Genomic DNA, 24,023 nt, shown 5'->3' with positions numbered 1-24,023 from the left:
TCACCTGTTGAAAGAAGTGGTGAACAACAACAAAATTATTTGATCTGCTTCCGATCAGTGAAGTTCAGGCAATTTACTTCATTAAATGTTCAGCTGATTTCTTTTTCACTGAGACTAAATAATCTTTTCAGTGGGTTTTCTTTTTTTGTTTTGTATCTTTTCTTTCTCATTGTGTATTGGGGCAAGCAAGCTTCCAGACCAATTATTTCTCTTTTGAGAACATGATGGTTGATAGAAGAAGTGGTAAAAAGTCTGTCTGAAGTGTTGCACTGATACTTTGTTTCAAGAGAAAGGGAATAGCTATTGTTGAGAGAAACAGATGACAACATGAAAGCATGTAGAAAACAGCATTTTTTTCATTCTTTACGGGCTTGCAACAAAGAAGAAATTTAAGTTGGAAAGTCTTATATTTATGACTGGATTCAGGAATTGCTCCTACGTGCCTTTGGTGCATTTAAATAGGAGGTTTAGAGAGAGGTTTTGCATAAAAAAGAATTATGTTTTCATTAAGAGAAGTGTAGGGTTATATGAATGAGTATGCTTACCTTCTCAGTACTTTACATTCCCTTGTAAAAGGGAACAAAAAGCAAAATGAAAGGCAGAATTTGACCCACATCATGTAGTCAGAGCCTTACTTTTCCTCTCTCTTCCAACAGCCCTTTTATTTTTACCTCCATATTGACATTCACAGCAAAACTACCGCAAAACACTCCACCCTGAAGTATTGACTTACATGAAAAACAACTATGTAAAAAATGTATCTTTTTACTGAGAATACATGCTCCCTGTATGTGTACATTTGTACCGCTGATTTCTCTGACAAAAATATCATAGCTGGATGAATGTCACTGAAAGAAATCTGGAATGTACCTTCCATTGCAAATCAGCACCAAATGTGCTTACCAAATTTATTTTGATTTTATGTGTTCAAAGGCTCTGAAGTCCACAAGACTACACAAGTGCCACTCAGGCATCACTGTGCTAGGAAAGGGCGGTGTGCCTCAGAAGCTATGAAGCGCAAGGACAACAAAGTCTGTTATTATGCTTTTACTGTAAAAGGAATTTGCAGAATTATCAATTACAAAGACATAGCTTCCTTGGAAATTAAGCATGTGGTATGGATTTGAAATTAAGCTCTTCAAGCGCTCCACTACAACAGAAATTGTAGTGGCACAAAGCTGTCGATGCAGCCTTGCCTCACTACACCACAAATACACAATAGAGGTCTCTCACAGAGCTAATTCTTTTTGTTTTATGTGGCTGCATTTTAAATCATGGTATTATAACAGCTGTGAAAAATGAAAATCCAGATGAAAATGAAAGCTCTATCAAATTTCCACATACCACTCCATTAACTGAAAGCAGCTGGTCCCCCCGTTTGAGCCCTCCATGCCTTTCTGCCACTCCTCCAGGAATGATGCGAGAAATATAAATAGGTGAATTTTGTTCCTTTCCTCCCATGACATTAAAGCCCAGGCCTTCATCAGTCTTTGGCAGCTCCACCACTCGTGGGTGTGAATGGCCTTCGCTTGCAGCAAAAGCAGCAACTGTTGCCTGGAAGAAAAAAATGAGTGATTTGGCTATGCGGGGAGAACACTGATATACACTCTGTTGTTCATCTGCAGGAAGAATTCACTCCTGTGAAAACATTTTAGTATGTTACTCTTTTTCTGATTATCTGAAAGCATTTTAAAAATATTAAGTTCCATGCTAATGCTTTTGAAATAAAGGAATAAGCAGAGGAATAGAGAGTTTAGGTGACTTGTCAAAAGATAACGCAGAAAGTTAGCAGCAGAGCCAGAAGTAGGCACCGGGAAGCCTGACTGCGTGGTGGTGAACACTTATGATCACTAGTGCGTTTCTTCATTGCCTTTTCACAGGGAGAAAATTTATTACTGTGGAATAAGAGAATGTGATCTCTACTGTGTTCCTAATTGAAATAAAGTGGATGAACTGAATTGTTAACTTTGCTCTGCTTTCAGAGGTACAGAATTATTTATTTTATTCTTTGGACACAGAAAAAATCCTAAAAGGATATTCTTATTTTAAAAAGTTTAGTTTATAATCTTTATGAAATCTTGCAAACTAAATAACTCCTGAAACAGGAATATGAGTTTTTATAAAATAATTGGATCAAAACTTTTATTGAAAAATTAAATCTCAAGACAATGGATTTATAAATCAATTAGAAAAATCCCATATTGTTAATCTTACTCTAGCAAAAAAAAAAAAGTAACAAACTGTAAAGCTTGCATCCAGAAAAATATTACATCTCATACTTCACTTTTTACTACAAGTATTTTCCTACTTACAGATCTTAGTTAATCATTAAATAAACATTAAGAAAATCTTTTATCCTTTTCAGCGTTTGTAGTCCAAACTGCTCGAAAATTCTGCATTACGCTAGTGTTCTTTGAGCATCCTAATAACGCTTGTGCTTAATAGAAGCTAGTGGATGATGTGACATAATGGATCATTCTCAGTTACATGTTTTTGCACATGCAGACCTTGTCATCATGCATACATTTTATGTCAGACATGAATGCACTAGGAGAATGCAATGCAGACAGCCCAGAAATAACCAGGAAATATTGCGATATTGAAACATTGCTCTGTAACCCTGCTGTTCTATATGAATAAGAAATGAGAATGGCAAACACTAATTGGATTTCTCCCCATTTACTATATACAACATAGCAGTAATTTCTATGTTTACCTGCAGTGTAGACAAATCAGGATTTCATATACACATTTCTCTACATAGAACGATAGACCTTACAAATTTACATTGTCCATTAACTTTCAGTTAGAAGAAGGTTAAAATCAGAAGAACAGCCTACAGAAAAGAATGTTCTATTTAGTAAGGAAAATACACTGCAATTTAGTGTATATTAGGTTATTTGCTGGCTACTATACAGCTTGCTTATCTAAAATACTGTAGAAATCATTTTGTAACACACTCCCAACCTTCATCTTCTGATACAGCTTTAAATTAAAATGTCTTAACTTAAATACATAATGGTAAGAGCTTAGTTCCGTTAGGATTTCAGGGAGTTTTGTCACTAACTTCACGGGAGTGGGACCATAAAGAAATATGTCTAAAAAAGATTTATGGCTTTTGCAGGTTTACCTGTTTTGCATAATATCTGCTATACCACCCAGAAGATAGTGTTGAGTACAAAATGATAATGGGAAAAAGAAAGCCATGGTGGATCTCTCTGTTTGGAAGCATCTATCTTTGTGTATGTTATGAAAATACAGAGCATATTTCATAGTGGCACATAGAATGGGTTCTTTCATGGTTGTGTGAATTTCCTTAGAAAATTATCATTTTAGTAGTAGCAGTAATGTAGCTGTCATGGTCTAAGGATATGAGAGAGGCAGGTCCACATGGACGAAGAGACAATATATTTTATTATAACAGGTAATGCATCAGAAAAAATGGGCTTGCATTTGGGTGTGGAGTCTCTTGATCAGGCCATTTTTGTCACTGTTCATCCTTACCACTTGCTGAGTACCTACAGTTCCCATTAGTTAAAAGTAGAATTTTGACTGTTTAGTTTCTATCTCCCAAATCATTGTGTCCTCTCTGAATAAGCTGTATGGGAAAACAGTCCATTAAAATATTGGTTGTCGCAGGCAGACTTCTACAGAATGAACCAGTAGATTTGCTTTTGCAAAGCAACTTTTCAAAAAGCATCAAATTCCATAAAATCATTCTCTTTTCTTAAGCTACAGAAGCAGCATAAAGGTTGAAATTTTCCATTATGATTGTTACCTGGGAAGTAGCACTGGTTCTAGACTCTGGGCTGCCACTGATGTCTAAATTTTCTTACAGTGTACACACGAATACCTGAAACACACACGCGCACAGTCAATTACTAGGTCACTTTGGTAACATGTATTTCAACAGTTGCACGTATCCTACCTTTGCAGTGGCCCTGGCTCGGAATTCGGGGCAGCCATTAACAGTTATGGTTTCATGCATATATTGATACACCTAAAACGTTCACGAAAATAAAATGAAATTAATTATAGAAGCAAAACAAGGACTATATATTAACCCAGACAGGACTGTCCCTTTCCCTCATAAGGCTATGTTTCATTAATGCTGCATTCATGCAATCACATAGCCAAGTGTCTGCTAAAGTTGTGCATGCTTAGGTTTACAGAGAACATCAATCTGTGTTTCTCAGGACACTTTGCAAACTTAACTGTACATCTTCCAACATGATTCCCTTCCCATCTCTAGCACGTCATTTCCCCAAACCAGGACAGTTAGGTTCTATGTTATGAAAAATTGGTGTCTCCAGGCAACTGATTTGAATGCAAATGATGTGAACTGATTTGAGCGGTGTCTTAGCTTCCAACAATGGCTTCTTTGTTCTCTGAACTTTCCTAAGAGCTAAAGATTTAGGAGACTGATGTTAAAAAAATATGTAAGTTGTTCGGCATACAACTGCTGAAGAGTGGAAGTGAAAATTAAATTTTGCAGAGAGGCCACAGTACTGGTTTCCATCAACCATAGCTAGGAATGGCGAAAAGGGCTGGCAGTCTGGTAGGTCAGACATGGACAATGGGTAAGCTTATCCTTTAGAAAGGAATTGTACATTCACATAAATGGCATAAAACCAACATTGCCAATATGTACAACCTTCTGTCTATTGTTTTTTTCTGGTATACACTCTTGGCCCACTTTCTCTGGTCCTTAACTCTCCCTTTTAAACATTTTCAGTAAGGAGAAAGGAAAAGGCTCTCTCACACTGCCTTTGTTCTCTAGATTTGTCACATTCTTAGACGAAAAATATCAACACATGCCATGATATGAGCCAGTCATTTTGAAAGCAAACTTAAAATACAAAAATATTTATATACAGCATACGGAATTTTTTTTTTGAAAGACAAAGGTGAATGCAAACAAACAAAACATTTGATTTAATTTTCTTATAAAACCACCAAACCTAAAAAAAAGTTCCTCTGTGCCACTGATTTACTCTGGGCATTTTCTTGACCTACTTCATCAGGAATTTTGTCTTTACATGTGCTTTATGTCTCAGGCTGCATTCCTCAGAGAGAACCTTTGCTGGTAAAGTATGTTAGGTTTTACAGCAATCTCTTTCTTAGGGTCCTCGAGGAGTGCAGATTCAATCGTACTTTCGAAAATATATTCACCTTTCACTGATTTGGTGCTACTTTAGCAGGGGTGCCAAAACTTCCCTCTTTGGTAATGTAAATGCTACTTTGGCAGAGAAGGTGTCAGATCCTGTACTTAATTGACTTATCCCTGGAGATATTTAAAAGACATGAGGATGTGGCACTTAGGGACACAGTTTAGTGGTGGACTTGGCAGTATTAGGTTCGCACTTAGACTTGATGATCTTAAAGGTCTTTTCCAACCTAAATGATTCTACGATTCTATAAACATCAGCTTGTCCCATTGATAGGTAAAACTTCCCCATCCCCCTGTCCTGATGACTTGTTATGCAGTATCATAATGATGTATCTCTCCCCACTGAGCCTGTTATTATAAAACTTACACACTGACGAACATACTGCTACAAACATCTAAACGGAATTAAGATGTGTGGCTCGTTTCTGATCTCAGTAGACAGACATAGTGGTAATCGAACACTCTCAAGTAGTAAAATGTTTGGGATGACTGATCCCCAAACCTTTTTTGAGGGATATCATACACAAGGGAAAGGCAAGAAAGGAAAGGAGATAACAAATGCAATCCATTTTAGAGATCTAAAATATGCTAAACACTTTCAAAGTACAGCAAAAAGATTATTTGCCTTGACTACTGTCAGCACGTAAGTCACTCTAGGACTTAATTCAGAAAAAATTGGGCCAGTGAAGAAAACTGAGACAAGGGGAACACACTGAAAAGTTTTCTGCTTTCTCCATTTGAAATGAAATCTTGCTTCCATTGGTAAAATTGACACTGACCTCAGTAGAGGCCAGGATTTTGCCCTTAATTTTAAAAATATGAAAAAAGAAAGCTCTTCTATAGCCTCTAAAGGATCTCTGGCTTGTTCTGTCTAGGTACTCGGTGATGCCATCGTAAAAATGGGTTGAGTCTACATATTCAGCATTATCCTGCACCGATCAGTTCAATGTTTATTGTATTATGTCGTAGGACGTATTCTTATAAGAACAACCACTACATTATATAAGAATACTGTGTAATTGCAGTAATGAATCATTAAATACTTGTTACTTCAAAAACCATTCTGTATTGAACCACACTGATAATGCTGGATTTTCTTGATATCTGCAGGTTCACCTTCATCTTATAGCATGAGAGCAGATTGTACATATTGTTTTTGCTTGCACAGCTATAAATGCTGTGGCTAGCTATAATGTCTAGAAGCATATATTTGATTGCTGAACTATTATGACATTAAATTGTTTTGAAAACAGGTCACAGTGTTTCAGAGGTAGGAACAGTTACGAAGAAGTTCTTTAAAATATTCATGACTAAGGCAGAATATCACAAAAGTGAGCTGATAATGATACATTCATGTGATTATTTGCTAGGTTTGATGTCATATAATTCCATATTGTATGCATCCTACCAGTATCTAGCTGGCAAGCTTCCTAATATCCAATATCCTGGTAACTAGTTAGTATACTGGTGAAACAACAAACTCACTAGTGTGTGCTTAAACTATATGTTAAAAAAGAATCAACTGACTCAAAAACTTGTGAAAAATATGACCAATAATGTCATATAATCCTTGGGTTCATTTGTAAACTTCCAGTGATAACAGATTTAAAATTGTGTTCTGCAAAGAGTTATCAGCGATCATAGTATCTATAGCACAGTTCTTAAGAAAAGAATTCTTGCATGTCAAATCTCACTCTCTACAAGCAACAGATGTGACCAGTCTTGAGTATCTGCTTGAGGCATTTTTAAATCTAATTCTCCTGTTTGACTGTTACATAACATTTAATATAATTTGAGTTTAAGAAGGATAAATCATACACCTACATAACTTTCTTATGTCAGTTTAACAACCAAACACAGATCAACTGTACCTGTTCCACCAAGCCCCTTAAACTCTTTGTAGGGTTCAGATCTCATCATTGCTCATTCTAGCAATGCACAAAAAGCACACTGAAGTCCATAAATAATGGTTGTTTGCCTGTAGCCACACTAACCCCTTTATCTATGCTGTTCTCAGCACCACCTTAGCCATGATTTGTGCACAACGAATCCATTCTGCTGCCTCTTCTATGTACACAGAACAGATAAACTGAAAATCTCTTTGTTCTCAAACTAAATAAGGTAGCATTTAAATCCTTCCAGAGTGGAATATAGCTTCTTGTTCAATCCATTGTACATGAAAAATAATTGAAATGGTTTTATAAAATCTTTCCTTCCAGTGCCTACTATTATTTGTACATCTGATTAAATTTTTAACATATAGCAATTCTCCTGAATCTAACAATGTCAACCTTAAGATGTCCTTATAAGACCTTCTGTAAATTTCCTTATTTGGACAAAATATCACTCAGCAGAGAAGAAGACAAAGGTGCAGAATTTAATTATAAGTATTTGAAAAGCTCTTTTAGGATATTTACTAAAGAAGTCTTTTAAAACAGTGACCTTTGTTGACCATGACAGATGAATCATTTCAAAAGACATCATTGTGTAATACAAATGAGTTGAAGAAAGACAATTAACATATCACAGAATTGCAGACTGATTGAGGTTTGAACAGACCTCTGGAGGGCATCTTGTCCAACCCCCTTGCTCAAGCAAAGCCACCTAGAGCCGGTTGCCCAGGACAGTATCTGGGTGGCTACTACAAGTTACTAAGTTGAAGAGAGCTGCATATCTATTTTGGTATGTACAGCTATTTCTTTTTAGAGTGTCTGAAAGACTACATGGGTGTTCAGTAATATTACTTGCTGACAGACTCCATACACAGTCTGATGGTCTAGCGCCTAGGGCAAAGAGTTTCCACAATTCATTAATAATAGAGATTAAATTACAGGTGAAATGTCAATGTTTCAAGACGCAAAGCTGCAGCTGTAAGGTAAATGGTAATGTTTTAGATAATTTTCCCCCACAGCGATTTCTACCAAGACTGTCAGTGTCTGTACACTGAATGTTCATCGGGTAAAAGCGTGCTGCAGACAGGGGTTTGTTCACACAGCTCTCATTTGTGCTGTGGAGCTAGATGTACTCAGCTTTGTTTTCTCTTTCCTGTGGTGCAGAGAACACAATACTCCCATCAAGAAATACTCCTGAAAGCAGGAATATAGATCTCAGACTTTTTCAGCTTCTGCAGGTAGTCTCCTCAGACACCATAATCTAAAGTTATTCTCCCACAGTACTCAAAAAATACAAAAAGAGAGAGGGAGGAAAATTACAACTAGAAAATCTGAACTTAGAAGTGAATCCTCCTTGTACTGTGGCAGCTCTTGCTGGCACACAGAAATGTACATTTTATTACTTCTCCCAGCAGGAGCTGTAGTGAGTCAGATACAGCAGGTATAATTGTTATGACGATGCTCCTCGTCCCCACGCATACAGCTGGGAGGCAAAGCAGCTGGTTTAGCATTACTGAAGCATGGGAAGGGGCATTGCCTTACAGGTACTTTAGGAGCTAGCTTCTTAACAAAAATTACTCCATACGGACTCATAACAAAGTAGCACGTACTGGGCTGGCCTATTTAAGTCAATGCGAAGCTTTAGGAGGAGGCCCAGAATAACAGTGCACTTAGCAGCCTGTTTTATAAAGGTGACTAGAAGCAGCATTCTGTTTACAACCTGAATGATGCAGCATCTCTTCTGCTGAATTCTTGAAGTTACAATTTAATTAAACAGATTTTGTTCCATTAAATTCTGTAAGAGGTATTCAGTGCTTCCTCCCCTGATGAAATATTATGTAATTCTAAGTGCAACTGTACCTACAATAATGACGCTCAACAGATGTTAGGACAACTCAGTCTAAACATCAGAAGGGAAGAGGCGTGAGGCAGAAATCATTTTGCAACAATGAACAAGTGTTCAAAAAAATCCCACAGACAAAACCCAAGACAGAGTACATTGCAATTTAGAGCTGCGAAGCAGCAGGCCCAGACAAACTTTTCTGAGATTTGTAAGTGAAGGAGTAACCTTTTTGAAAATGTTGGGGGTTTCTTAGCACATGAGATAACATATGTAAGAAGTAGTAATCAGTTGTGTTTCCACAGTGCCTGCAGTATGATAAAATATAAAAGGACATAAAACTCTTCCTTCAAGAAGTCACAACCTAAGTAAGTGCCATAGGTAAGCAGGTTAAAGGGTGGAATGAAGAAGCAACCTGCAAAGAGATCGATTACCGATGTTTAACACATATATTGGCATTATCTGTGTTTAGTTTGGCTGCCATATTTTTTAATGCTTCAATGAAGAAGAGAACTGTATATCTATTTTTGGAAGAAGTCCTTCAAGGAATGGAAGACAGGAGCCTGACAGACAGTATGGAGGGGAGACTTAGCATGAGAAAAACCAGTGCAAGGAAGACAATTGATTTCATTGCATTTATGTAGTCTTGTCAATAGAACAGTATACATGTGTGCATCCTTGCAGAACCGAGGCTAAGCTATAAAAGGGAAATTATTATTTACTTACACTTCAGCATGATGCTTCTGCCATCAACTATGCTGAATCACTGTCTTTCTAATTGCTTTCATATGTTGGAAAGGATGAAGTAAGTATTTCTCCCTTCTAAGTTGTCAAGTAGAAAGGAATGTCTCAATCAGTCTTTTACCACGGTGAGAAGTGCTCATGTCTGTTTGTATGTTGTATGTGCTTTATGCAGCATAGCTGCTGGCCTCTCTCCTCCCGTTCCCCACATCTGCAGCTGATTCTCAAACCTTCAACCTCCTTGTGACCTAAGAGGTGAGACCCATATATCATCTCATTTGGGGTGTGTGGTCCAGTCCTCGGGGCAGGAGGAAGCCTGCTTTTGTGTCAGGGAGAAATTACAGTGCAAAGGTGCACCGCAGAGCCGCTGACGTCCACTGCGGTGCCTGTGAATGCCTTGCTTCTGAGGGCAAACTTCCACCTGCAGCACAAACCACTTGTGTCTTTTTTCCCCTCTACTTTGTTTTCATTATTTTTACCTCTTCACATTCTGTTTGGCATTTTTTCCTTCCCTACAACCTCTTGCCTGTATTTTCCATTCTTAATCCAATACATTTATGTCTGTGGAGGGGGATGCATTGGTTTGTATGCCTGGACAGACTACCCCAGAGCTGTACTTCAGCACTAAATCAGATCATACTTCTATCACATCAGTGGGCAAGGACATGTTAAATGCTGCAAAGATCAGGAGGGACTCTGGTCACCCTTAACCTCTTGTACATCATAAACCATGAAACCTCATCTGGTAATTTCTGCACCAATCATAATTTTTGCTTGAACTACAAAGTCTTTAGAAAGGTCTGTGAATTTCAAGCCTCCAGCTTGTTTAGGAAATTGGTCAACCGGTTTTCTAGTCAACAGCATTTCCATTAAAAATGAGTTAGTTATAAGCTAAATTTGTCCAATTTCAAGTTATAACTGTTGGATGTAATTGGGCCTTTTTCATTTCTTTTGGTAATCTTTCCTTCTTCTCCACTGGAAGTATTTGTAGGTCTTTGTCTCATTTTGGATATTTATGCCCTTCATGATAGGTTTGTCGAGATTTCAAACAGCATTTGGTTTTCTACAAAAAACCCTGCAAACCCATCTAATTGTCCATTTAAGATGACGCCTGAACAGATGAGCACATAAAAGAAGGAAAACAAGTTAAACACAACCAAAAGTGTATGTAAGTAGCGTGGAGGTATGCAGCTTACCAGACCACTCCTCATTTTCATAATGACTTTTTACCTTTGTAACGTAACTCAAGCTCAAAACCAATGTAGTGGAGCACTTCCATTCAGCCATAAACCCATGATAGCTCAATGAAAATGCAAAATCTCTAATGATGGTATGTTTATATTTAGTTTTGCATCTCTTGAATATCAAGTAGAATTTCTGGTTTTGTGCCTGTGTTCTGCTTTTTTAAATTATCTCATGTGATAAGCATGCTCAGGAAAGCATGGATACATCATAAAAGCATATTTTCTCCACCACAGCTACAGCCTCTAGCTAAGATTCTGTACTAAACACGGTCACACACCACAGCCCAGAAGACAGTAGTTCCATGAGGCAGTTGAAAGCAGGCTGCTTTTCTTTCATATCCATCGAGTTGACTCAAATATTTTTTTGTTCATATTGTTTTTTCGTTGTGTTAGTAGCTACTTTTATCTTTGGTAGTTAATTAAAAAAATGGGGAAGGGACTATTCTGGATGACTGAAGAGAACCTGACAAGACTGTCTTTCTAAATCGCAGTCCTTGCGGAGGACATTGACAACCTCAGAAAACCACCGCCTGTGGAAGAACACCATGGATGCCACCTACACACACTGCAACTTCAAGGTTACAATAAGCTTAGATTCTTCTTAAATGAGATTGTTTGAGCAAATGAATCACAAAGGCCCATTTTGTTATGGGTTTGATTAATCCTGGCAGAAGCAGGATTAGGCAATGTCACACCCGTGTTCACAGTGTATACAGTACATCATCTTCATTCTGTCTCTGAGAGCAAGCTGACAAAAGGTCATCTTCTGTCAATGTCAAAAGGACAAGTCGACGGATGCCTGTGAGTATGGTGAGGTTGACATGGTTGAAAAGTACCTTTGAGAGGAAGGCATGTGATATATTATAGGGCTTACTGGAGTACCGAAAAGTCTGTATTTCATAAGTTATTTCCTGCAGCTACTGAATTTGGACAACTTGTAGAAAAAGCTGCTTTGTAACAACTAGTCTATATTAATGAGCTATTTATATCTGACAGAATATGGTCATTCAAGGTTGATGGCATTCTGAGTATTTTTACATGATAAGCTTTCATTAGCCTGTGAGCAGTTAAGTGTTTGCATCAGGAAAACTGTTGGTGTCTATTTTCAAAACCAAACATCTGTATAATTTTTACAATTGTCGTAACAATCCCTTTCCCTGAAGTAACACTGCATGGATGTTGCCACATGCAGTAGGGATGCTAACCTATTAAAAAGCGCAAACCTGTAAATGAAACTCAGTCTCATTTAACAACCTGAGATGAGACAGTTTTAATTTCAGAAGATGTGGAAGAAATATTATGACTGTTGGCTTTTACATTTTCATAGAGCGTATTTTATTTAAAAGTTTCCTTCTTTGGGGGGAGGGGGTTATGGAGGAAATTAGGTCAGTTTTACCAAAGTGAAAAAAATGATCCGAATCTTGATGCATTATTAAGCTGTCCTTAGGCAGTAGAAAAAAACAGCACAAGCCTGAAACATTGTTAAAATATAAATGAAGTATGATCATTGTAAGGGTATAGTATTTTAATTTAGGGTGGAATACTCTATGGAGGGTCCAGTTAAAATGCTGAAATATACCTTGCTCTGGCATTTTTTCATTTTTTTGTGTGGAAAAGAGTGGTGCTCACTCAGCTCTGACAGTATCTGTGTTGCTGTCTGAAAGCTGAACTAAGTTTTGGTCCCTGAGTTCTTGCCATACGAGGCTGCACCTGTCCAAGAAACAACCCAACAGGGGTTACAGGCTGGGGCCAGAATCTCTTTCCTCCCTTCTGCGCAAGCAGAAGAACATAGCAGATGTACCAGGAAATGCATGCTGTCACATCCTCTGCACATATTGGATGAGTCAGTTGAAACACTCCTGGTGTTGCTGTTAGGATACACAAGACCTCTGTGTGCCCCCTCTTCTTCCAATGTCGATGCTGTCTGGAAACATCACTCTGACACTGTAAAGTCAATAGGAAGTTACTTGGCACCCTCTTACAAATAATGAAAAATGGACTTTTATTTGCAAATAAAAATTACCTATATGAGGGACAATAAAAATATGATTGGGTCATTTAGTTTATCTCACGTCCCCTACACACTGTTCTATACTCTGCCCTAAGTCAATGGCAGCTATGATCTGGCATCTTTGAAGACAATGTTATAGGTGTCTCAGAAATTGTATGCTTTGCAATCACTAAACCTTAGCAAAATTCTGTTTCTCTTGCTGCTTCTACTGCAATATACTGGGATCAAAAGAAATAGCAACATGTGTGATTAGTTAATTCCCGTAAGACTACTTGGAATTCATAGCTTATAATTTAAAACTCTCTCTTAGACCTCACTGCCAGTTACTTTTGAGTTCAAATATATGCCAAGCATTAATAAACACTAATTTCCTCCACTTTATCAGTAAGTCTGTATATGCTGTTGGGGCTGCCGTATGCAATAGCCAGATTCCAAACTTCAACAGATTTGGCAAAACCTTGCCGAAACTAGCACCTAGACAAAACACGACATAACCCGAGCCTGTCATGCAAGTTCATCTCAAGTGTTCCTATCACGCTGAGAAGGCAGGGAGAAGGAGGGAAACTGCTGATGTTTCTTGTCTTAAATACCAACAAAAAATGTAGCTAAAATGGAGTTTTATAACAGTTTTACAATTTCTTTTCTTTTCTGAAGGCACAATTAGAAAACGGAGATTGAGCAGCGTTTCTCAGGAGTCTCATCAGTGACATCAGTTAAGCAGAAGCAGGGGGATACCGAGGCTCCATCAAGGCAGAACAGTGGTGCAGCGGCTTCCAACAACCTGTCAGCGTAAATATTCCTCGGTAGTTCACCTTGCTGCTGATTTCTCTCAAGAGGAAGAAGCAGGCTTGAGATGAACTGCAGCAGAGGCTGTTCTGTTTATTCCTAAGAGTTTTATGTAATCAAATATGATACTGCAACAATAAACTAAAATGATAATGTGAGGAAAACAAAAAAGATGCTGAGATGCACCACCCATGTTCCACTGGAGTCACCTGCAGCACACACAACTGCAGCCATGTGCAGAACTAAGAACATCACCTGAGCACCACTCATCGGTGAGTTTTAGTAAATATGGTACAGCTATCCAGATAAACTGTAACATGAACAAGATATGTCATTGCTCGGATTTTATACATTGCAGGACTCTTGCAGCACTAAAATATTTATCTTTTGTGAAAGGCATAATTATGCAAGCAGAGCACAAATGCGAGTAGATATATAGCCATCAGCCAACTCTGAAAATTGATCTTTAATCAAAAGCAATGGGAGAAACACTGATTAAAGACCAGTGATAGGGTCTGGCCCCAGATTCTGGGGTACTACATCTGTGAAATCAATGTAATTAGCTCTAGGCAGCTAAAAAAAAGTGACAACAGCAGCTGTTTTGCATCTCCTGCAGTGAAGTCATGGAAGTCGTAGGGACTTAGTAATTGCACAGAGACTTAATAATGCCTTCTCTCAGATAATGCTTGGGCAGCTTGGTAAATTCATATAATTGCCATTAATGAAGGCCATCTGCTGAGTGACAAGGTAATCATTCCAAAAGTTCTCATTCATGCCATCCAGGGCTTGCAAGCAACAGAGTAATGCTTCAATCACTTATGGTAAAGTGGTAAATGAAACTTCATTGTTTTTCAAAATTTGCATAATTTCTGGTTACATTCACCCTAAAAATTAGCACATATTTTAACACAGTAGGGTAATTTTATAAAAAAAATATTTTCTCTGTTTACTGCTAACTTAAGCTTTTCTGCTGAACTTTCTCAATGCCTAATGCAGCATGGTGGCAAGACGGAAAGCAGGCAGCCCATCTTTTGAAATTTGTTTTTTTTTCTGCCCTAATTTACATACATTAAAAATCCTTCTCTCAACTCATCATTATAGATACAGTACTTCTAACTAGGAGAGGGAAAGCAAAACTCTGTAAAACATGAAAACATTACTACTTTGCCATACCGTCATCTTTGAATCTAAGTAATGCCCTTTCCAAACAGTGATGTAGGTACTCATTTAGTGGAAATTGTTATCATTATTTTATGTGGCTTTTCATTGCTGGGACAATGGTAATGGAAAAGGGATGGAAAGGTACAACAAAAGATTCTTGCAAATGCTACATAGCCCCAGATTTCAGGTAAGCTGGACTGGTTCAGCTGACATAATAATCCACCCCAATATCTAAAAAAAGATAAAATGCTGGAACTTTACAATTAGCATCCAGGAATGCAAATTTTAATGAAAAGGTACAAATCAATCCATGCATAAGAATGTGAAAATTTGAATGAATTCGGTCAATTTGCACAATTCCATATTTGCTACAGCATGAGTGCTACTGCTAAATTAATAGTGCAGTAATTCTGAATAAGCTATCTGGAATACCAGAACAAGGTATAATAAGGTATCAGATTAGCCTATGGAGAACTTTACTTCCTAGCCAGTCTAGCAGGGTATCATGCTAATACAACTATACTGCTTTTATGACCTGAGTTACAAATCTGAGCTGATAAATCTTTCTCACTTTACTCATATGAGTTGTCCTATTGCCCTTTTGTTTACCAATTGCCTTATTAGTAAGTCCAACATAACCACTTTTGCTTAATCCTGACCAACACCTCTGTTTGCATGGGTAAATGTGACAGTAGGGGACTTCAGACGTCAGGCTTCCTACTGAGCCTTAATCACACTTCTGTGATCTGAATTATAGCAGTAAGTCTTCTTGATATTTTTTTTTTTAACCCCGAAAGTTGCATCTTGTAATTTAAAAACTTCAAAAGCTGGGCTCACTCTGTGGAGATGAGAGACTGACTGGAATTGTATTTCTCCTCCTGAAACAAATATGCCGCTCCCAGTGAAAAGAAAGAGTAACACAAGGCAGGATTTGAACTCTGGGGCTGCCCTTGGTACCAACCAAGAGAGTTTGGCCTGCTGAACCTGTATTTTTACAGGAATGAGATTCATCAGGCAGAAGACAATGGAACACTGCTTTCAGAGGCTATGTCTGGGAGGTGGAGGAACAGCATTAATTATATTGCAAACTGAACAAATTTGAGATTCTTGAAACACAGTGAAACCAGGACTTTAAATGACTCCTACATTAAAATCCTAAATTAATAATTTTAATAAAAGAATTAATGAGAAGTTTCACCTGAGTCCAGCTAATACCCAGATTGTTACATTTAGTACAGCCCTTTAAAATGGAGTACACCACCGTACTAGGATATCTGAAGAGGACAGCTAAGGGTTCCAGCTGACCTCCTGCTGTCACACACTGCATCACAGTAAAGTAATGAGCCCAGTATCACCAGACCCAGCTTTCACCACCCACCAGCCTTCTTCCCGTTCCCTAATATTTGCAAAGACATATATCAGGGTTAATAACGAAAAGCGCAGGTAGGCAGCTTGAGGAAATGACCAGATAATAACACATTGCATATTAGCAGCTCTGGGATTCCAGGCGCTCAGACTGCTAAGGCATGAAAATGGAAATTATTAAAGGAAATAATTCCAATATACTGACTAGGCTTGTTGAACTATCCTACCTAGCATATAGTGAAACTATATCTCTAAAGTAACTGGGGGGCATCCAGACCTCATCAGAAATGGGTCAGTGTTCTGCCACTGCCATTTTTTTTGCCTGTAAGTCACAAGTGGTCTTTAAATGTCCAGGATGCTCTGTGCCCAAGATAATTTTATAGTAAGTTTAAAAGTTTTAAACTACTGGAGCAGAAACTGAACTACTTTCAAAGACAACGTGGTGTTCCACAGATTAAACACACATTTCATACAAAACACACAACAGTAGAGTATTTTGTGTTGACTGCTGCTCCTTTAAGAAACAACTGTCAGTGACCCAGTCCTGCAAAAGTGCTCTTCTGTGATGACCTGATACTTTGGTGGGAGTCATAAGATAACAGAATGAAATAATGGTTATTTTTCTGTGTCTAGTTACCACACCACATTTTTATAAAGACTTTCTGATCTGATTACTTTTGGTATTGATAAATGTTTCACCGTAGGTATTTACCAGTCAGATTTTCTTTTAAATAATATCCACACAAAAACCCATTAGATTTAATCCTGAAAGAGAAAATGGAGTAGCCAAGGAAGGCTGGGAGGAAAGCAAGATACACCTGAATTTTACATATTTCACATACAGAAATAGAAACCTGAGAATCAACCTGAAAGAAAACTTCTGCTCATCAGGAGATGCATGGGTTTATCAAGCTGTATCTTTACTCTCCTGGCGTTTCAGTACCGATTACCAGATGTTAACAGTAAATGAAATTCCCATAATCTGCTAAGGCATGCCACGTTTTCTTGTTGATAATTCACTGTGTTTTGTTCAACTGTTTATTCTATCTTCTGTGCCTACAGCTCTAAGGTTTCTTGTCAGACTGGAAGTTCGTCTTATCTTACAGTTCTCATAACTTCCTTTTTACTGACTTAGAACAATCAAAGTCACCGTATCAATTCAGGTTACCTAGTTGCACGTGAACGTACCTTCTCAGTAGTTCAGTTATGCATTCATTTTTTGCAGCCTTGCCCTTCATCTATTCCAGTAACCCCCTGGGAATCAGAAGACTATAACATAACAGCAGCTTTGAATAAACAGCAAACACACATGGAAGGGTAAAGGACTTAATGGTATAATGGACAAGACTCATGCATCTTTTGCCAGGTGACAAGGCTATAGAAAGCTAATGAATCTTCATATAGCTAGGGAGCTTTTGAAACAAGTAATTTTAAAACACAATTAATTTTTTTTTTTTCCAAAACTCAATTTTAATGTGACCAGACTTCGGTTAACTTGTTTTCTGGTCTAGGGGTCTTCAGGTGAAAAGGAAATACTGAGGCCATTACATACTTCAATTATTTCCATTATTTTCAGAGCTAATACGTATTCTTGCCTAGTGCCAGACAGAATATTTCAGTTGGTGGTACTTATATTTAGCTAAGTGAGAACCATTAATCACCACTTCCTGACATAGCATCCTAGAAAAACGCCAAAGTACTTCTACTTAAATTTCATTCATTCAGTCAGTTTAAAAAGGTTTTATTTCTATGGGATATTAGTGTGGGGATTTGAACTGGTGGGTTGATTTACTAAGTAAGTTCCCATAAATACAATTCATTACAGCCATTTAATAGATTCCTACACATTAGATTGGAATGTATGTCATCTAATGAAATAACTCATACTTTTAAAGGCTAATTGATCATAAAAGTGACCTCCTCCTTCTGTAGTTAAAGAATTCCTACTCATAGAAGGGACAAGTCACATTTGATCAACACTGTGTGGATTATACTTATCTTTGATTCTTTCACCTGCACTCAGCCCAATACTGAGTTTCTCTGGGACATATTTTAACAATCAAACTCACTGGATAGTTAAGTGTCCATAATTTCTTACTGGAAAAGAAAATGTTTATTTCCAAAGCTCCTCCCTTATGGAGTTTATAGGACTACAGGAGTCAGTCTTAACTTCTTTTACTAGATTTTCTGATGAAAGAAAGCTAGGCTCAGATCTTGCATTACACGATGAACACACCACACTGCAGATCTGAATCTTTGCATACATATAATAAGCAGCCTCTTCCAGAATTTGCATACTAATACAAAGCCTGCTGCTGCTCCTCATCCCATTTCGATTACTCCTACCTACTGCTCACACCCAGTCTGCTTCACTGTGTTCTCCAGGAAGGCTCTTGTCTTCCAAGCAACTCCCACTTTTCTCGTTACTTCCAACTGACTGTCATACCTTCACATGTAAGGTCAACATCTTTTCTCCTCTAGTCTATGTGAGTGCTAATAGAGGAATTAAAAGCTAGTCGCCACACTCTCATGTCTTGCACTTGGGATAAGAGAGGATAAACAATGGGAGGGAGCATCTGCAGGGAGATTTTTGTCTAGCCTCGGCTATCTCAAGCTCAAATACACTCAGAAAAAACTGTGCTGTTCAATAAAGTAGCTATCAGTCTTTCACAAACTCCAGTGTACATGAAGGACATGCAAGAAGGGCATCCCTGATTAACGGCAAGACCCAACCCAGATATCCTCCAAGCCCTTGCTGCAGTGCTTGGAGATGTATAACAACGTAATGTGACCAAAATATTCCATGATTTTCTAATTAGTTTTTTTAAAAAATGGAAGATATTATTTTCTGCAGTTTTCCAACAACTCTTCAACTGCTGGGAAAAAAGAGAGTTACAGTCTAAATATTTGCCAAGCGCTTAATGTAAGTAACTGAAAAGAGGAGCCACATGTTGAACAACCTTAAGTACTAGCAATGTATCTATGTCAATTCTCCCACTCTCCCTAAATGAAAAGATTTCTTACTGGGACTTTTATATTTGAAGATTTCTTCTAAGAAAAGATTTACATACATAGTGGTGAATGGCACTACTAATTTTTGGGGGTGTAGAAATTCTGTTCTCTGATAGTGATACATTAGATAGGTTCTAATACATATATAAAATATATTAAATATTTTAAAAGAGAGAAATGTTTTTGTTTATGAAGTTGGTAGAACTGATCTAACTGCTCATTTATCATCACTCAATTCTTGTGTCACAAGTAGCTCCAGGGTTCTTAAAGTGGCTATTATTTGGTTGTAAGAATCTAACAGTAATTAGATAGTCTGTCACGTGCAGGAAGTCTTTACACAACACTCTATAAAGACCTTTTGTGCCACTGAGATGATTTTGTCAAAATCTACTTTCAGTTCATTGAATTGAGAGTGCATTTGTCTAAGCCATTTTCCTACTTCCTTGACTCTGTACCTGTTTCAACAAGCTTTGTGTTTGCATTTGCTAAGACTGTTTTCCAGAGATGAATATAAATTTCGTAAGATTTCACTGACGAAGCTGCAAAGACTGAAAGTTGCCTTTAACAATTGGAGTACCAGGCCCTGCTATCTGAAAAAAAACACTCAACCCCACAACTTTTCAATGCTCTGTGCTCAATTAAAGAAGCGTTTAGTTGGTTAAATGAAAGGGCTAGTCAGAATATCAGCTTTTCAGGGTACATAGTGCCATTATTTATTGTCATGGAACACTATTCCCTTCAAAAAGCCTCAAAAACTGCCATTTAATTAAGTGGAAGCATCTCTGTGTTTCTCCCATTGAAGAATATATTCCATAAAACAAAGAGTGTGTTGCATTTTGCTTATTAAACTAATGTCTGTTCCTCTCTTTCTTCCTTCCAGCCACCCAGCAGTCCACTCAATCAATGCGCTGCTGTTGCCTAGTTATCAGGAGTTCAATTCTGCTACCATTGAGGGAACATTAGATTCCCCATTGATTTCAGTGAGGGAGGATTAGTTCCAGGCACTAAAAAGATAAACTGAAACAGAAGTTCTTACAGATTTTCTGCTGAAAAGATGTTGCCTTCATTAGGGCATTTAGAGCTGCTTCTGTCTGGCAGGCTAACAGCACTTAGTCTAGTAGGTAAGAAGTCTGACACAATGTTGTATTAACTCATGGTTTTTGTCTAAGAAACTTCTAACAGAAGTACTTGTAATTTAACTAACTGCTTTACAGATACTGCTTGTATGCATGTAGGAAGTGGGGTGCTGCTTCTCTAGCTTGACTAGAAGAAAACAATCATCATTTATGTACTGCTGGGCAGAGCTTAGGAAGGCGCTGACCATGGCTGGCAGGGTAATGATCACAGTTCTAGCAATCTGACAAGGATTTCTGACACGTGGAGCAAGGCCCACTGGGACCCAAACACTGACTTCAATGGCAAGATTCCTGTCGGCTTCAGTTAACTTCAGTGCTTGCACCATTTGTCTCTCACAGCATTCTGATTTTATCAGCACATCCCTATCACACACCTGAGCTCAAAGGAGAGGCATTTGAGCTTGCACTGACCCAACTTGGCATGTCCCCATATCCCAGCACAGTGCTGTACAGGTTAGCACAGACCCTGAAACAGCATGAGCAGAATACTAAAGTACTAATTAATCACCCCTTCTCCTTAGCAAGGCTAATTGCCTCAGGCTTGATGCCTTGCTGACGCAACTGTTCTGTCTGCTTTTCAGTAACTTCAGCATTCTGCACAGTAGCAGGCAGCTACAGACACATCTCACATCCATCATCCTTCATACAAGGTACTCCTGCTTCTCCAGCACTGGAAGGCAAATAGACTTTTCTTTTCAGGAGAGGGATGTTATTCTGAGAAATAACTAAAAATCTCAATTTCATACCTCTCTGATAGCTGTACAAAACTCACTCTGCAGCACCTTCTTTAGGGACTGTAGTTTGTGTACTGGTACTTCTCCAGATTCTTGCAGTTTCTCCAGTAACTCAATTGCTCTTGCAACATCTGAGTGGGGAAAAAAAAAGGAATACAGATCAGTATAAACAGTGACTAATAAGTGACCAAAAGGGGCACACTGATGGTCATTTTAAGTTTTAAATCAGCTTTACCGACACATACTGTATGAATCTTGTGTTATACCAGCCTCAGCTAGGCAACAACACTGCCGTTCAGAGATCCAAATCCCAAAGTATGAACAAACCATGCACGTACACATACAACAGACACACACACAAGAGGTTCCATCTTAGTTGCAAACATTCTTTGGAGCAAAGCTACCAGTTCAAAGTGGCTAATCTGTATTAGCAGACCTAAAATATTTCTTACTTTCTGCGTAAGAGAAAGTAGCACAGGAACAGTATGGGGCCTACTTTCAGAAAGTCTGAAAGAATGAAGCTGAGTCCTTATGTAAGCACCCTCAGGATGACAACACCTAAGAAAAATATTTGACCTTTTTTTCTCATAAATCTAAATATCAACTACTGATAAAGAAAGTCTTCTAGAGACAAGTAAAGTCTGCTAGGGAAGAATGGGAAGTCTGCTAGACAAGAGTAAATGTGTAAGGCTCTTGTCTAGGTCTCCAAAGTCCTGATCTGCCCATATGACCCACAGAAATACACAGAATAATATTTTTGGTGGCCTGAATTCTCCTTAAGCAACTGTGTTTTGTCAAGGGAAAGATGGAAGGGTCTCTGAAGAGCAGTCCAGAGGGCGTAAGTGAGTAACCATATTAACTGGTGAGCAGTAATCTGGTCCAGTTGAACAGTGCCCATACCCTCACCCTCATAATACTTTTCCTCTTTAACACTAGTTCCTAATTTACACAGTTATTACTAAGATACGTACAAAACCCAAACCCCAACCCATGAGATGCCCAACAATCCTTTATGGCTGGGGACACAGGGGCACAAGAAATAATGGCTGGTCTCATGGAGGCTAGCCTAGTCATGCAAGGGACACACTGACTTACACGCAGGAGCAAACAGAGTGACACACATCCTGGTCAGTCTTCAGGATGATAGAGCTTAAATAGAGGGGTTTCTCCTGTGTCCTTTAATGCTACCTTGCAGCTTTTCCTATAAATTTGCTGGTATGGTTGAACCTGGCAATGCTGTTGTCTTGACGGTGTGGTCATTCTCACATCTTCTAGCATTTTTTGCATCGCTACCAGAGCCACTACTGGCCAGTTACACCACTCTACTAAATATAGGTCTGCATCCTAGTGATGAAATGAATGCATAGTACTAAATGATAAAACAGTATTTGAGGCATTTTAATTCTGCACTTTAACTGCACAAAAAATAAATAAACACCCTCCCCCAACCACACAACTCCAAAATGACTACAATGGCTAGAAGCAACCTTATATAATTCTCCTTTCCGATGACAAAGATTGTACTGTTTGTGACCGGGAGATTATGCTAATTGAAACAGTTCTTACAATCCTTGGCTTGTAACTGAGCTATACTGACCAGATGTCTTATACAACAAAGACATGAGAAGTCTTCTGGAAATAGAAAAGAGATGACAGTAGATGAGCTGCAATAGGAATAAAATCATAATCATATATTTGCATTTATAAGAAAATAATTATGATCCAGCTGCTTCAGTGTTAGCAAAAGAGAAGATGACACCTCAAAAAATTTACAATTTAATTAAAAGAGGCAGGCAACTGGTCAGTGCGGTAGGTTGTGCCATAGTACCTTAACACCCAAATAATTCTCAAGCTTTTTTTATAGGCATCTGCCAAAAGACAGCTCTAAGTATGAGAGGAAGCATGGCAGAAAGCACGCAGTGTTTCTTTCAGAAGGATACTTCCACTTAACTGGGCTGTAGTTTGCATCACACCGCAGTCTTGGAGCTCGTGAACTTTCAGATGAAACTAATCCTAACCGCGAGTGCAAAGACTGCGCCTGTGCTTTTGCTCTAAGCAGTGCTTCAACTGCTAGCGGGCATCCAGTCTGTGTTACTAGATCACGGCTAGTCTGAAATAACCTCGCTGCACAACGCACACAATGTGGGCCTGAGGTCCTCAGCACCACCTCTTTTGCTTTCCTGATCTGCCCCTGTTTTTCCACTCCGCACTATCTGCTGGTAGAGACAGAGCCAGTACCATTCGAAAGGGACCATCTGAGAGACAGAGACCTTGGTGTGATGGGAAAGGGAAGGTCTGGATTAATGAAGCAGGTTTGTGAGCTGCATGTACAGAGACAGCAGTTGAAGCTGTATTTGCAAATAAAAAGGGAAGAGATGATGTGGAAGTGTACCAAGAAATATCCCTCTAAAGCACTTACTGAAGTGATGATCAGGAAGCTAAGAGGAGATCTGGGAAGGAAGGCAGCCACGGAAAACCAAGAAAAAATGAGATTCTAGAAAGAAGAATATGACTGATGGCAGCTAATACATCAAAGAGGATGGTTTTGAGATTTAAGAAGAGTTAAGTACACTCTTTAGCAAGAACCCTTTCAAAGGGGTGCAAAAGAATGGCAATGCATTAAATAAAATATGATGCAACAGACAAACACAATTTTTAATGTTCTCAGTAATAATAATGTCACAACGATTTTCTAACAAAACTATCAAATAATTTACCTTGGAATTTTTCTTTTAAAGTCTGTATCTGCCACCCAAGACTTGCAGTTAGCTACATACTAAACTCACGCTCCCCAGTTATTAGTACCAGTTGGTGCAAACTGGTATGTCAGACAGCACAAAGCAATTAGATGAATTATTTTGAAGAAGCTTCAACAGCCCACCACAATAGATCAGATAAGGCCTCTGAAATTCATGTGATGTGCAATAGCTA

At 38.3% G+C, this 24,023-nt stretch overlaps 1 protein-coding gene across 1 annotated transcript in view; it reads right to left on the bottom strand.

Annotated features, from left to right (window-relative positions):
• Positions 1–24,023, bottom strand: part of LIN7A (lin-7 homolog A, crumbs cell polarity complex component) — a 49,476-nt gene that overhangs the window by 8,146 nt on the left and 17,307 nt on the right. The window contains exons 2-4 of the mRNA XM_030003006.2: positions 21,105–21,223; positions 3,929–4,000; positions 1,345–1,554 (exon numbers count right to left, since the gene is read on the bottom strand). Of these exons, the coding sequence (XP_029858866.1) occupies positions 1,345–1,554; positions 3,929–4,000; positions 21,105–21,223 (401 nt within the window). The remainder of the gene's footprint in view (positions 1–1,344; positions 1,555–3,928; positions 4,001–21,104; positions 21,224–24,023) is intronic.

The sequence above is a fragment of the Aquila chrysaetos genome, chromosome 26, assembly GCF_900496995.4.
Source record: "Aquila chrysaetos chrysaetos chromosome 26, bAquChr1.4, whole genome shotgun sequence".
NCBI lineage: Eukaryota > Metazoa > Chordata > Aves > Accipitriformes > Accipitridae > Aquila > Aquila chrysaetos.
The sequence above is the reverse complement of the archived record's forward strand: the minus strand, read 5'-3'. Positions and strand labels throughout refer to the sequence as shown.